Below are 13,472 nucleotides of genomic sequence, written 5' to 3' on the forward strand. Positions count from 1 at the left end.
TATCTCTAACCTCCTTCAGCCCTACAACCCTCCAAGATCTCTGCACTCCTCCACTTCTGGCCTCTTTCGCATTCCTGATTTTAATCACCCCATCTTTTTCTGAAGGCTTAAAACTCTGCAATTCCCTCCCTAAACCTCTGTACCTCTCTACCTCTCTGTCCTGCTTTAAGACACTCCTTAAAACCTACCTCTTAGACCAAACTTTTGATAGTCTGACCTAATATTTCCATATCTGGCTCGATGTCCTATATTTTGTCTTATAATGCTCCTGTGAAGCATCTTGGGATGTTTTGTTATATTAAAGGTTCCAAATTAATATAAGTTGTTATTGAGGAGAGGTACTTGATGCAAATCAGATGTATCTCCTTAAGGAGCCACCATGAACTACAGCAGATCTTGTATTTGGTTTGTGAGTGCCATTGAGAAGGACCAGAGAGCAGGTTGCCTGCCACTTTCATGCCTAGAAACCTATGAATAGTTTTGAAAGGATAGGGAGGGGGAAAAAATCATCTCAAAAAGTGAATCTTCTTTGCAGGTTTCAGCTCTGAAGCTGGATTTGGTGAGTGGCCGTGCCCCAGTGGTAGTTGAACAGGTAGGTACATGATTATTTCACAGCTACTATTTACAAAGTATCCTATAATGAGTAAATCCTTTCCCTCCCAGATTGCCCTTAGAGGTTCTTATCTCTACACAGCTTCCTTCAATAGAATAGTTTAATAAACTATTGTCCATGGGGAAGAATTGTTCTGGTTGTTAATGTGTAGTGACATTGTAAATGCAGTCAAAAGAAAGTGTTTGCAGTTGTTGCTATGCATAGCCCAGCTCAGAATTGCAAAATCTTAACCTATGTGTGGCTAGCAGATTTGAATCTTTGTCAATGCATGACAAAGTTTTCTAAGTCATAGAGTTATACAGCACAGAAACGGGCTCTTCAGCCCATCGTGTCTTTGCCGGCCATACAGCACTCAACTATTCTAATCCCATATTCCTGCACTTGGCCCGTAGCCTTGTTTGCTATGGCGTTTCAAGTGCTCATCTAAATACTTATTAAATATTGTGAGGGTTCCTGCCTCTACCTCTTCAGGCAGTGCGTTCCAGATTCCAACCACCCTCTGGGTGATTAAATGCTTCCTCAAATCCCCCCAATAAAAGCAAAATACTGTGGATGGTGGATATCTGAAATAAAAACAGAAAGTGCTGGGAATACTCAGCAGGTCAGGCAACATCTGTGGAGAGAGAAGCAGAGTTAACGTTTCAGGTCTGTGACCTTTCATCAGAACTGGCAAAGGTTAGAAATGTAATTGGTTTTAAGCATGTGAAGGGAGGTGGGGTGGGGAAGAGAACAAAAGGGAAGGTGTGTGATCGGGCAGAGGGCAGGAGAGATTAAATGGCAAATAAAATAATAAGAAAAAGACCAGTCATGCTCTGAAATTGTTGAACTCAATGTTGAGTCTGGAAGGCACTCTACAGCCTTCCGGACTCAACTTTGTGTTCAACAAATTCGGAACATGACAGGCCTTTTTTATTATTTTATTTTTTAACCATGTGCCTGCCTTAAACTTGATTTTTCATGTTGTGCTTCTGGACAGAGCTGTTCATTATTCTGCCGTTAACACTATCTCTGAACTAATGCTTTGTCTTTCAGCACAACCATTAGCACTCCCTTTGCCTCTGTCCCATGACATCTTTGCCATTTAATCTCTCCTGCCATCTGCCCTATCACAGACCTTCCTTTTTGTTCTCTTCCCCACCCCACCCCTTCTCTTGCTTAAAACCTATTACATTTCTAACCTTTGTCAGTTCTGATGAAAGGTCACAGCCCTGAAACGTTAACTAAGTAATTGAATGTTGTCTCAACTGTTAAATTTCCTTTTTCCTTTTAAATGCCTCCGTAGGGCTTCATAAGTCAAATTATTCCTTAGTATGAATTATGTCAATAGTGATTGTATTATAAGTATTGAAGTCAAGAAATGCATGCACGTAAAGGCTGTGGGTCTTCTCCCAATTATATTAAATCTGTGTCCTCCTGGTTACCGACCCTTCTGCCAGTTCTTCCTATTTACTTTATCAAAACTGTTCATAATTTTTTAACACCTCTATTAAACTTCCCCTTAACCTCCTCTGCTCTAAAGAGATTCCCAGAGTCCCTAGTCTCTCCACAATATTGAAGTCCCTTATTCCTCGTACCATTCTAGTACATCTCCTCTGCAACCTTTCCAAGGTCTTCCTTCCTAAAGTGTGGTTCACAGAATTGGATACAGTACTCCAGCTGAGGCCTAACCTGTATCTTATGAAGGTCTAACGTAACATGCTCTCTTTAGTTCGCTATTCCTCTATAAAGCCAAGGATTCCATATGCTGTTCTGACAGCTTTATAAACAAAGAAATCAGAAAAGTACCTTTGGTTACCATACCATGCTGTAATGCACATTACACAGCACGCAGTCCATACTGTGTGATACATGCAACAGACAGTTGCACACGATACAAGGGTTTTTATGTGCTACGAGTATTGAAGTAAAGAAATGCATGCTCATAAAGGCTATGGGCATAAACAGGCACAGACTCATCAGCATTGATGCTAAGTGATTCAAGCACCTTAACAGTGTGAGGGGAGATCATTGTAAGTGACTTACATGTTCTGTACATTGCATTCAGAAACTGAACTGGAGTAGCCATATAAATACCGTGGCTACAAGAGCAGGTTAGAGGCTAGGAATCCTGAGGCGAGTAACTCACCTCCTGACTCCCCAAAGCCTGATCACCATCTACAAGGCACAAGTCAGGAGTGTGATGGAATACTCTCCACTTGCCTGGATGGGTGCAGCTCCAACAACACTCAAGAAGCTCTACACCATCATCGACAAATCAGCCCGCTTGATTGGCACCCCATCTACAAACATTCACTCCCTCCACCACCGACGCACAGTGGCAGCAGTGTGTACCATCTACAAGATGCACTGAAACAAGGCACCAAGGTTCCTTAGACAGCACCTTCCAAACCCGCGACCTCTACCAACTAGAAGGACAAGGGCAGCAAATGCATGGGAACACCACCACCTGCAAATTCCCCTCCAAGTCACACACCATCCTGACTTGGAACTATATCGCCGTTCCTTCACTGTCGCTGGGTCAAAATCCTGGAACTCCCTTCCTAACAGCACTGTGGGTATACCTACCCCAAAGGGACTGCAGCGGTTCAAGAAGGCAGCTCACCACCACCTTTCAAGGACAATTAGGTATGGGCAATAAATGCTGGCCTGGCCAGTGAATGAATTTTAAAAAATTCATTGAATCATAGAATGGTTACAGCACAAAAGGAGGCCATTTGGCCTGTTAGCCCATGCTGCTTCTCTGCAACAACAATCCAGCTAGTCCCACTCCCCTACCTTTCCCCATAGCCCTGCAATTTCTTGGAATCTATAACTTACTACTTTTAACTTTCCTAGCTTGAGGCTTTTAACCGTTTCTGCCATTGAATGGCCATGCATGGGGTATTGGCACTGGTGTTACTGCACTGGCCAGCTCCTTTCACTGCTGCTGACCAACTCTCCTTGGAGGCCTGTGTTACTGTAGAAAGGTTTTCTTTCTTGTCAAACCTAGAGCAGCTGCATATGAGAAGTGGTGATGAAGCTAGATTTTCTCTGTTTTATTGCTGATATCAGAGTCAAAAGACTTTGCTTGACTGCAACAAATACAAATCTAAGAATACCTGCTCCTTTAAGCTGCTACCACAGCATGCCTGGTGGAATTCCTTACTTGGTGCAACTTTTCCCTCTTCCTATAATTGCAAGTCTTTTAACTAATTGGATATGGCCAGTTTGCGGGTGTGGAAATTGTAATGTACGATTACTGCTAACGCAATGGAGATGATGCAGGCAGCATGCAAACTTCATGCTGTCTGCCAGTCTCCATGCTTGGGACGAGCAGCCCAGCATAAATGCGCTGATGACTGGCTGCCCAATCAGCAGAGGGTGCAGGTTTGTGCGAGGCTACCACATGTTAAAGCTAGCCTGTACTTCTTAAAGCCAGCTTGCACCTCTTAAAGTTTTCTTCTCAGAACCCTTTAAATTTCACTTCACTCCTTGCAAAGTTTCAGCACCACAACCTTACAACCCAAAGAACTTGTGTGAGTTCCTCCAACAACATAGTACTGAGTACTTCTAAATCTGCAGTAGCAAAAGAAAGTCATAGAGAGATACAGCACTGAAACAGGCCCTTTGGCCCACTGAGTCTGTGCCGACCATCAACCACCCATTTATACTAATCCTATATTAATTCCATATTCCCTACCACATCCCCTCCTACATTAATCCCATATTCCCTATCATTCTCCTACCTACACTAGGGGCAATTTACAATGGCCAATTGACCTATCAATCTGCAAGTCTTTGGCGGTGGGAGGAAACCGGAGCACCCGGCGGAAACCCACGCGGTCACAGGGAGAACTTGCAAACTCCGCACAGGCAGTACCCAGAACTGAACCCGGGTCGCTGGAGCTGTGAGGCTGTGGTGCTAACCACTGCGCCGCCCAAGTCAAAAGCCCCTCACCTGTAAGTTCCATGGTGATCCCTTTAAATAGCGCTAATGGGTGTTGCCTCATGTAGCTGAACACCTATTCAACTGTACATGTTCAAGAGGGGGTGTCAACAGGACCTGCGAGGTCCAAAATGGTAGGTCGGGTGCCAAATCCGCGTCAGACACTGACTGACGTCACGATCTGCCATTGTGCCTGCTTCTGGAGCACGCATGGGACACCCACGGCTACCGCCCTTCCTAACATCCTGATTGGCATGGGCTGTGCTGGAAGTCGTTGGGGCAAACCCCACACCATTTATTTTTAAGGCTGGGCTCCCGTAGTGCCAATGCCAGTGGCGCTACAGAGCCAAATTTTGCAACCAAACTCTACTTTTTGATTTTTTTATCTTGTTTTCTCTTTTTTTTCTAACTTTGTACCTGCATTGTTTGACTTTGACAATTCACCAGGGTTTTTAATTGAAAATAAAGATGTATTATGCTTTTGAACTGTATCACTACATAGAGTCATAGAGTTATACAGCACAGAAACAGGCCCTTCGGCCCATCACTTTAAACATTATAGGAAACTTCCCTATTTTGTGGGTTCTGCAAGAGATGCCCCCACAAGTTTCTGTCCTGAGGAATACAAGTCCAGTTATATCCTAATACAAAAGCAAAATACTACAGATGCTGGAAATCTGAAATAAAAACAGAAAATGTTGGAAATACTCAGCAGGTCCAGCAGCAATTGTGGCGAGTGAAACAGTTAATTTTTCAGGTCTGTGATCTTTCATCAGAACTGGGAAAGTTAGAAATGTAACAGGTTTTGAGCAAGTATAAGTGGGGAGGGTGGGAAAAAGAACAAAAGAGAAAGCCTGTGCTAGGATAGAGGTCAGGAAAGATTAAATGACTAAAGGTTTCAAGGTGCAAGGCCAAAGGGAGTGGTAATAGGACAAATAAAGAAACAACAGATGTGTCAAGATTAGGTGTGAATGGCATGGCCAAAAGCCATGGAAATAAGAGAGTTATACCCTTACGCTTTGGAATAATTTGTAAGCAGTGGAGTCATCAAGATTGCCAGGAAAAATGTCAAAACTACACACAGGTCTTTGTTGTTCTTATCCCATCAAATACTTATTGTAGTATTTTCAGGAATAAGTTGGTTAATACTAATTTGTTCCTCTTCTACCTCAGACTGAACTTGTCAAGGAGCTTCAGGGAGAAATTCTCCAACTACGACAGCAACTGGTTCACACACAATTAGCTAATAGCCCCTCAAATCAGCAAAGCTCTACCGTGTCAGTTCTACAAGCCAAACTAAAGCAGGCGGCTCGCTACATCAATCAGCTATCCCGTGACAAACAGAAATTGATTGAGATGGGAAACCGACTCCGTGCAGAACTGGTTAGATCTGAATTAGATGGTACGTCATCAGTCACATTAATAATTGTTTTTCAATCAATACAGAAGAATGTCAAGTCTTTCAGTTCCAATTACAGTGATACATAATTTTCTGCTGTTCTCTGCCATATACAGCTTATAATCATGTTTATATCATCTCACAGATTCTATTATATGTAATCATTAAGTATGCCTTTCTCCTGCAGTTTTTCAGCCCTCTGTTGTTGTAGGCCATTCAGACGTACCTGCTCAGTCTCCCAGAGAGCTAGCACAGGAAGTGCAAAATCGTCTGTCTGCTTTGGAGAACTTACAGTACCAACTCACTACACAGGTGATGATCTTTTCAGTGTATATAATATACTTTTTCTCAGTACCTTACTGAAATAAAGTTCCTCTCCCATACATTTTATCATAAATCTCTTTTTTTTAAATTTTATTTTCTTATTTTCCATTGCCTCTTTTTATGGTAGTTGTTGCCTAATAGTTAGGTTCTCCTCCACCACTCACCATTACTCTGACGATCGTGCAGTGCAATTGCTACTAATAAGTGCAAAAGTGCTGCCTGGGTAACTTTGCAAGAAATTTTGCCTCCTTCCTTATGGAGAAACATCTGGATTATGGTTGGCATTTGTATTTAGTTATTCCCATCATCAGTTCACTGCTGTGCTTATTTGTAGAATCTAACTACAGAGGAGTGTTGTATGATTTTAGGAGTTGCAATATGCACAGCTGAAAGACTTCAAACAAGTTCCCATGACAGTGCAGCAAAATTCATCAAAGAGTGAAAATGACCAGAATGCCCAGAATAAGAAAACTGGAACAAGAGAACATACCAGGAATATGGTACGGTACTAGAGAACATAAGATGAAAGTCTTTTTGCCAATTGGTAATGGTTTCAAAAAGTTGATTAAACAGAAGATTGTGAGCAGAATGTAAATTAACCAATGTGCCCAAATTGTAGCTGATACAAAAGTGAAGTTTTTTAACCAGTCAGAACAGTAATTCCAGTACTAAGCTGCCAGTATATATCACTGATGTACCTCAAGGAAACCTGAAATAGGCATTTCTGTGATCCAGAGGAAACATCTTGTTCAAAAATAAATACTTGCAGCCATTAGGGAAAGCTGCTTTGTAACTGTTTTGAGGGCAATGGAGAAACTGATGAAACTGTAAGTGCAAAGACTTGTGTATCTGTCTAAGAGACGTAGAACTTAGAAGCAGTTTACACCACTGGCATTTGCAACCCCAAAGCATTTACTGGGATGTTCTTTTTGCAGCATTTAGACTTTGTAGCTGGAGCAACATAAGAGTCAATCATAGCCTTTATTTACTTTTATAAATTGTCACATTTACAACTTTTCTGAACTCCTAAGGACTATACTGTTTCTCAGTGTAGAATTAACATTAAATAAATCATTCAGCTGTATGTAGCAAAAACTCCATTTGCTGCTGGTTTGAAGCATACTTGTATCAAAACTGTTTGCCTATTTGCTTGGTCCTTCATCTGTGGTTTCCAGTTGAGACATCTCAACTGAAATGTATCATAACTTGCATTTATATAGGACCTTTAATGTAGAAAAACATCCTAAGTTGCTTCACAGAAGCATAAGGAAAAATGGTTGCCAGCTAAAGAAGGAAAGGTTAGAAGGAGTGATAAAAAGCTTGGTCAAAAATACGGCTTTTCAACAGAGCCTTAAAAGGAGAAGAGACAGAGAGGTTTAGAAAAGAAATTCCAGACATGGAACCTAGGTGGCTGAAAGCCCAGCCACCGATAGTTGGGCAAAGGAGGGGGTTATGCAAGAGGCTGGAGTCAGATCAATGCAAAATAATGGGGGTAAGAAGGTTGTAGGAGGTTACAGATATAAGGAAAGATGAGGAAATGGAGAGATTTAAACACAAGGTTAAGAATCTTAAATTTGAGGTGTGGGGCGACTTGAAGCTAATGTAGATCAGCGAAGACTTGGGTGATGGACAATCAAGACATGATGCTCGATAGGTTACAGGCAACAGAGTTTTGGGTTTTTCTGGTTTAGCGGGTGAAGGATAGGAGGTTAGCCAGGACAACATTGGAATAATTGAGGTAAGAGGTGATAAAGGCACATATAAGGATATCAGTGACAGATGGGCTGAAGTAGGAGTGAGGGTGGGCATTTTGGTAGAGTCAAACAGGATTCTGAGGTTGCAGTTGGTCTAGTTCAGTTTGAGACATTATCCAGGAATGGAGTCAGTTGCAAGGGTGCAGAGTTTGTGGCATTAAAGGCAATGGCTTCAGTCTTCCCAGTATTTGTCTGGAGGGTATTACGATTCATTCAATACTGGATGTGAGACAAGTAGTAGGATGACATAGGGACTGTGGAGGGTTGAGAGCTGGGAGCAATAATATAGTAAAATGGGTGAAGAAAATTACAAAACAAATATTCATTCTAATAATTTACAAATCACAGCCTGTCTGGGTTACACACTTCCTGAGCTGTTTTGGGGTTACTGTTGAACATTTTTTTTAACCTCGCATCACATGTATTTTCTATCACTTCTCTGCTGCCACCCTTTGCCTTTGTCTGACATCCTGGCCCTACCCCTCTACCTGTCAATAAATTGTCCCCATGTGACCAATATGCCCAACTCTTTTTTTAGGATTCGGCATGGGTAATTTAAATTGAGGGGAGAATTGGAATGCTGCTGGATTGAAGGTTAATTTTTCAGCATTAGAAGTCCAAAAGCCTTTCCCACCCTATTGGCTGGAATTTAACCTCTTGGTAGTGATAGTTCCCGGGTTTTCTCCCCTCATGTCAGAGGCGCAAAGTTCTGTTTAGGGTTGCTAGCTATAGTGTCCAGGAGAGCAGCTCTGAATTCTGAGAGACTCCCGGATGACACAAGAGGGTTAGCAACCCAATCTTAAAGGTACACAAGATATGGAAGGGTAAATCTGAAACACTACTTCACACGACCCATGATTAAAAAAACAATGTAGTCAGTTTCAAACTAATAATAGGCAAATTAGAACTGACCTCAAGGTAATTCTGTGCACATAGAGAGCAGTTAACACATAGAATGGATTTCCTGATGGGTTAGTGCAGGTGAAAATCCTCAAATAATTTAAGAAACAGTAGTCTGTTTGGATGGACGAGCTGAGGTGGCCTTCCTCATCAGTATCTATTGTGATATTACATGCAGTTTCACCCATTTCTGGGATGTTGTTACCACTTTAGCCAATAGATGGCATCAGATGTTTCCAGCAGACCTCGAAATTGTTGAAACTCCAGACAGTGGTTCTGGATTCTGCTCACAAAGAGCAAAGGAGTATTTTTCTAACTTTGTCCTTTCTGTAGGGTGCCTCATCCACTGGAAGCTTTTTTTTTGGAAGTTTGGTTGGTAATGTGCATGATTGACTGACGATTTAAATTAATGGTTAGAAGATTGTGCATGATATGCACCAGAATTCCCAGCATGCATTGGCAGTGGACAGTGTTACCCTGTAGAAATGTGAAGGTGAAAACTTACTTCCCAGGGTGATGTTGGAATTTTACCTTGCACTTTCTGGATATTCAAGTCCAGAGGTTTGCCAGCTGAGGAAATCCAAGGCTGATCTCCTTCAGGGATCTTACCATTCTACTGCATTAAACAGTAATGTTGGTGGAAAAAATTATTATTCTGCTTGCTTTCATTTTGTTGATCTATAAAATAACAAAGCATAAAATCTGGTGTGTAAATCACTCCTTAATATAGAATGACATCCTGCTGTGCAGTATCATTTTGCATTCACTCCCCCCGCCCCCCCCCCCTCCCCCACCCAAGTCCAGCTCGATAGCTCAGTTGGTTAAAGCATTGAATAGCTTAGCCAAACAAACCAGGAAAGCCCCAGATTTAGGGTGTTGTAGAAGGAGTTCTGAATATACAAATGATACATTGGATTTTGTAGCTGGAGCCAGCGTCCTGCACCATGGCAAGTGATTGCACGGGAAGAAGGGTATTTCTATTGCATGATCTGAAAGTTAAACAATATAGGAAAGGTGTGTTTAAAGAGATGTTTGTTAGCTCACTGAGTTTATCCAAAGAGTAGCTGAGCCATACAGATGAGGAAAGTATCATGTTCAGTCCCCAGTCTGTGCTGAGTTAGCTGATCCATAGTTACTGTAGCAGTAGGAGCTGTACAGTTAGCCTCAACATATTTTTTCAACTGAATTTGCATGGTCTTTGTTTTTCTATTTTGACTTGCAGAACCCAGTTGTAACAGAAAAAATCGTGAATGGCAAAATAAAGGAAAGTACAATCTCAGAAACTAGCCAGTCACTTCGACTTGTACCAGAACTCAGCCAGTCACAACCAATGATGCACGGTCCATCCGCCCAGTCCGAACTACTCATGTCATCCTATGGAGCTGACAGTTCTATTCAAGATATCTGGCAGATGTTGGATGGAGGATCCAGTCTCTCCATATCTACTCCGCAGAAGAACAGTGAACCAGGTGATGTGTGGGGAATGAGGAAAAGTGCAGAGCCTTAGTTTAATACATCTGCTCAGTAGCAAAAATGATACAGGACAAAGTTTATTTTAGCAGATATTTTCGCATTTAAAGAGTACTGTCAGCATAAGATGGAGCACTTGTAATATAAAATGCTTTATGGTCTTGCCCTCCTAAGTGACCACAGCTTTCTGTGCTGCTTCACTTTCTCTTTCACTCAGTCTAAACCTGTCTCTTACTCCACATCTTTCTCTGTGTTGAATCTTATATTTCTCGCTATGAATTTGAACTTCTCTCTGGTTACTTGCTGATTAGTTTCTACTGGTTTTGTTTGAGTTTGTAGAAGTGCTTTGTGGTTTCCAGAGTTGCTAAAGTTGGTGAGGTTGACAGCGAGTCGTGCTGGATGTGGAAAAGGTCTTGGTCCTGACCTCAAGGGGCTGGTCAGACCACTTGCTCCCAGTTATGCACGTTGTAAAAAATGAAAGATTTACATTTATGTAACATTTTTCATGACCACCAGACGTCTCAAAGCGCTTTACGGCCAATCAAGTACTTTTTGAAGTGTAGTCACTGTTGTAATGCAGGAAACGCGGCAGCCAGTATGTGCACGGCAAACTCCCACGAACAGCAATGTGATAATGACCAGATACTTTGTTTTTGTGATGTTGATTGGGAGATAAATATTAGCTAGGACACAGGGGATAACTCCCCTGCACTTTTTCAAAATAGTGTCATGGTATCTGTTGCATCTATCCGAGTAAGCAGATAGGGCCTCGGTTTAACGTCTCATCCAGAAGATGGCACCTCCAACAGTGCAGCGCTTCCTCAGTACTACACTGGAGCATCAGCCATGATTTTTGTGCTCAAGCCCTGAAGAACCTTGTGACTCAAAGGTGAGAATGCTACCAAATGAGCCAAACTGTCACTAGTTACCATTCCCCTTGGACACCAGCATGAAAGGGAGATGGAGCAGAGGGAGCATAAATGAGGATAAGATGCTCACATAGGGAGGGGGGGAGGAGGAGGGGAAGAACAGTTCTCAGTAGGAGGCCTTATCTACCTAAGGTCTTCCAAGGTTATTTTCTTATATCAACCTAAACCAGGTACAGGTGGTACGTCATTTGCATTTTATGAAGAAATCTGCTACCTCTTGCAACAAGTGCTACAGTCACAGATCAGGGTAAGGACAGCGCTGCCAGTGGCTAAGGTGCCCATAGCTATGAATTCCTTTGCATCAGGATCCTTCCAGGCTAGAACAGACGGCATCTGTGACATCTCTGAGTTTGCTGTCCACTCCTGCACAAAAGACTGATGCTCTTTGTCAGGAACGGGGAGTTCATTGTGTTCTGTCTGACTAGAGAGAAGCATGTGGAGCTTTGCCAGGATAGTGGGCTTCCCCATGATGCAGGGTGCCATCGACTGCATACATGTGGCTTTGCGGGTGCTGCATCTAAATGCGGAGATGTACTACAACCGCACAGGGTTCCACACTTTGTGCAGATGGTGTGCGACCATGCTCAACACATCATGCTGGTGAGTGCCTGCTGCTTTAGCAGCAGTCATGATGACTATTCTGCACATGTCCTCTGTTCCCTCAGTATTTGAACCACCACATCAAACCAGAGGGCGGCTGCTGGGTGACCAGGGCTATCCACTTAACACTTGGCTCTTGACTCCAGTGCACGACCACACATGGTCAGCATGCTTATAATGAAAGCCATGCTGTCACACAAAACATCATAAAGCAGAACATTGAGGTGCTCAAGAAATGGCTCTACTGCCTGGACCGCTCTGTAGGAGCCCTGGAGTACTCACCGGAGCGTGTGACCCAATTCGTCATGATCTGCTATATCCTGTACAGCCTGGCCATCATGAGGGCGCAGTGCTTGCCACCAGGGATATTGCAAGCAGCTCAGGAGCAGGAGGAAGGGAGGAGGAAACCAACATGTCCCCTTTCCACCCAGGCTCCACGTGATTGTCTCATCTGATCACAGTTCCACTGAACACAACCCCAAGTCCCCATTGTACAACAGTCACGCATCTTACCTTCCCTCTCTTACTGACCATCTTGGTGTCCTCTTGGCCACAATGCTGAAATAAAAGCCACCACAAAACAGCCATTCCAAACCAACTTTGTCCAACACACCAACCAATATTCCATATAAAAGTCCACTAATCACCCTTGTGCATTCCCTAGTGCCTGTGTCGCAGGTGCCTTTGCCTGTCCTAGTGCTCCTACACAGTGCTACCCCATTGACTGCAGCACAACTGGTGAAAGGCTACCAATTTTTAGTGGGGGCGATTGCAGATGGCCTTGCAGGATGTCCTGTTGTGGCTCCCAGCTTCAGACTGCACCACCCCAGCACAGGCAGCAGCTGTCTGGACTGTCTGGCGGGCAACAGCAAGGACCCTGGGGAAATGGCAGCGATGGGAGGGTGAATGCAGTCGTCCTGAGAGAAGACAGCAGGTTTGTGCTCCATGGAGCCACTGCCACCGCACACCCGCCTCACCCACACCTGAGCGATCCTAGCCCATGTGCCATGTGTTGAGGACAGATTGCTGGACTGCTGAGAGCCTGCAAGCCCCTTTGAGCACTGGTATCCACAGCCATGATGTCAGCAGTCTAGGTCTGAATGGCAACAAGCTGAGATTTCATGACCTCCCCCTGAGTTTCCACTGCAGCATACAGACATTGGGTGGCTTCTGCTCATGCTGCAATAGAGGCAGAAACATTGCATCATTGTCGGTTCACAGGTTTTCTCATGGAGTTGGCCACCATGCTGGAAAGGATGGGCTTCAATCTCTGCAAAGCCCTGAGCCAGACTCCTCCATGCTCCTTAAAAGTGACAGCAGGCTTTCTGCCAAATGCACCAACTATTTCATTATGCATGCCCTTCAGCTTTTTTCTATATGCCATCCGGTGGAAGTCCTCATCTGAGTCCTCAGCAACAAAACTCGGGTATCACCTTGCCCTCCAAGGAGCTTTCTCCCTGCCCTGGCTGTAGGCCACTTGTGCCTGGTGACTCACCATGTACCGATCCCACTTCTGTGCTACCCTCTAAAGTACACGCAGTGCTAGTATCTAAGCTGG

The 13,472-nt window shown here is 43.5% G+C and overlaps 1 protein-coding gene across 4 annotated transcripts in view; it reads left to right on the forward strand.

The window, feature by feature from the left end:
* Positions 1-13,472, forward strand: part of ccdc57 (coiled-coil domain containing 57) — a 199,656-nt gene that overhangs the window by 165,367 nt on the left and 20,817 nt on the right. For all 4 annotated transcript variants that reach the window (XM_068058163.1, XM_068058165.1, XM_068058166.1 and 1 more), the window contains 5 exons: positions 536-592; positions 5,712-5,940; positions 6,125-6,249; positions 6,630-6,761; positions 10,138-10,384. In XM_068058163.1, coding sequence (XP_067914264.1) covers positions 536-592; positions 5,712-5,940; positions 6,125-6,249; positions 6,630-6,761; positions 10,138-10,384 — 790 coding nt within the window. The remainder of the gene's footprint in view (positions 1-535; positions 593-5,711; positions 5,941-6,124; positions 6,250-6,629; positions 6,762-10,137; positions 10,385-13,472) is intronic.

The sequence above is a fragment of the Heterodontus francisci genome, chromosome 26 (genome assembly GCF_036365525.1).
Source record: "Heterodontus francisci isolate sHetFra1 chromosome 26, sHetFra1.hap1, whole genome shotgun sequence".
In the NCBI taxonomy this organism is placed as follows: Eukaryota; Metazoa; Chordata; class Chondrichthyes; order Heterodontiformes; family Heterodontidae; genus Heterodontus; species Heterodontus francisci.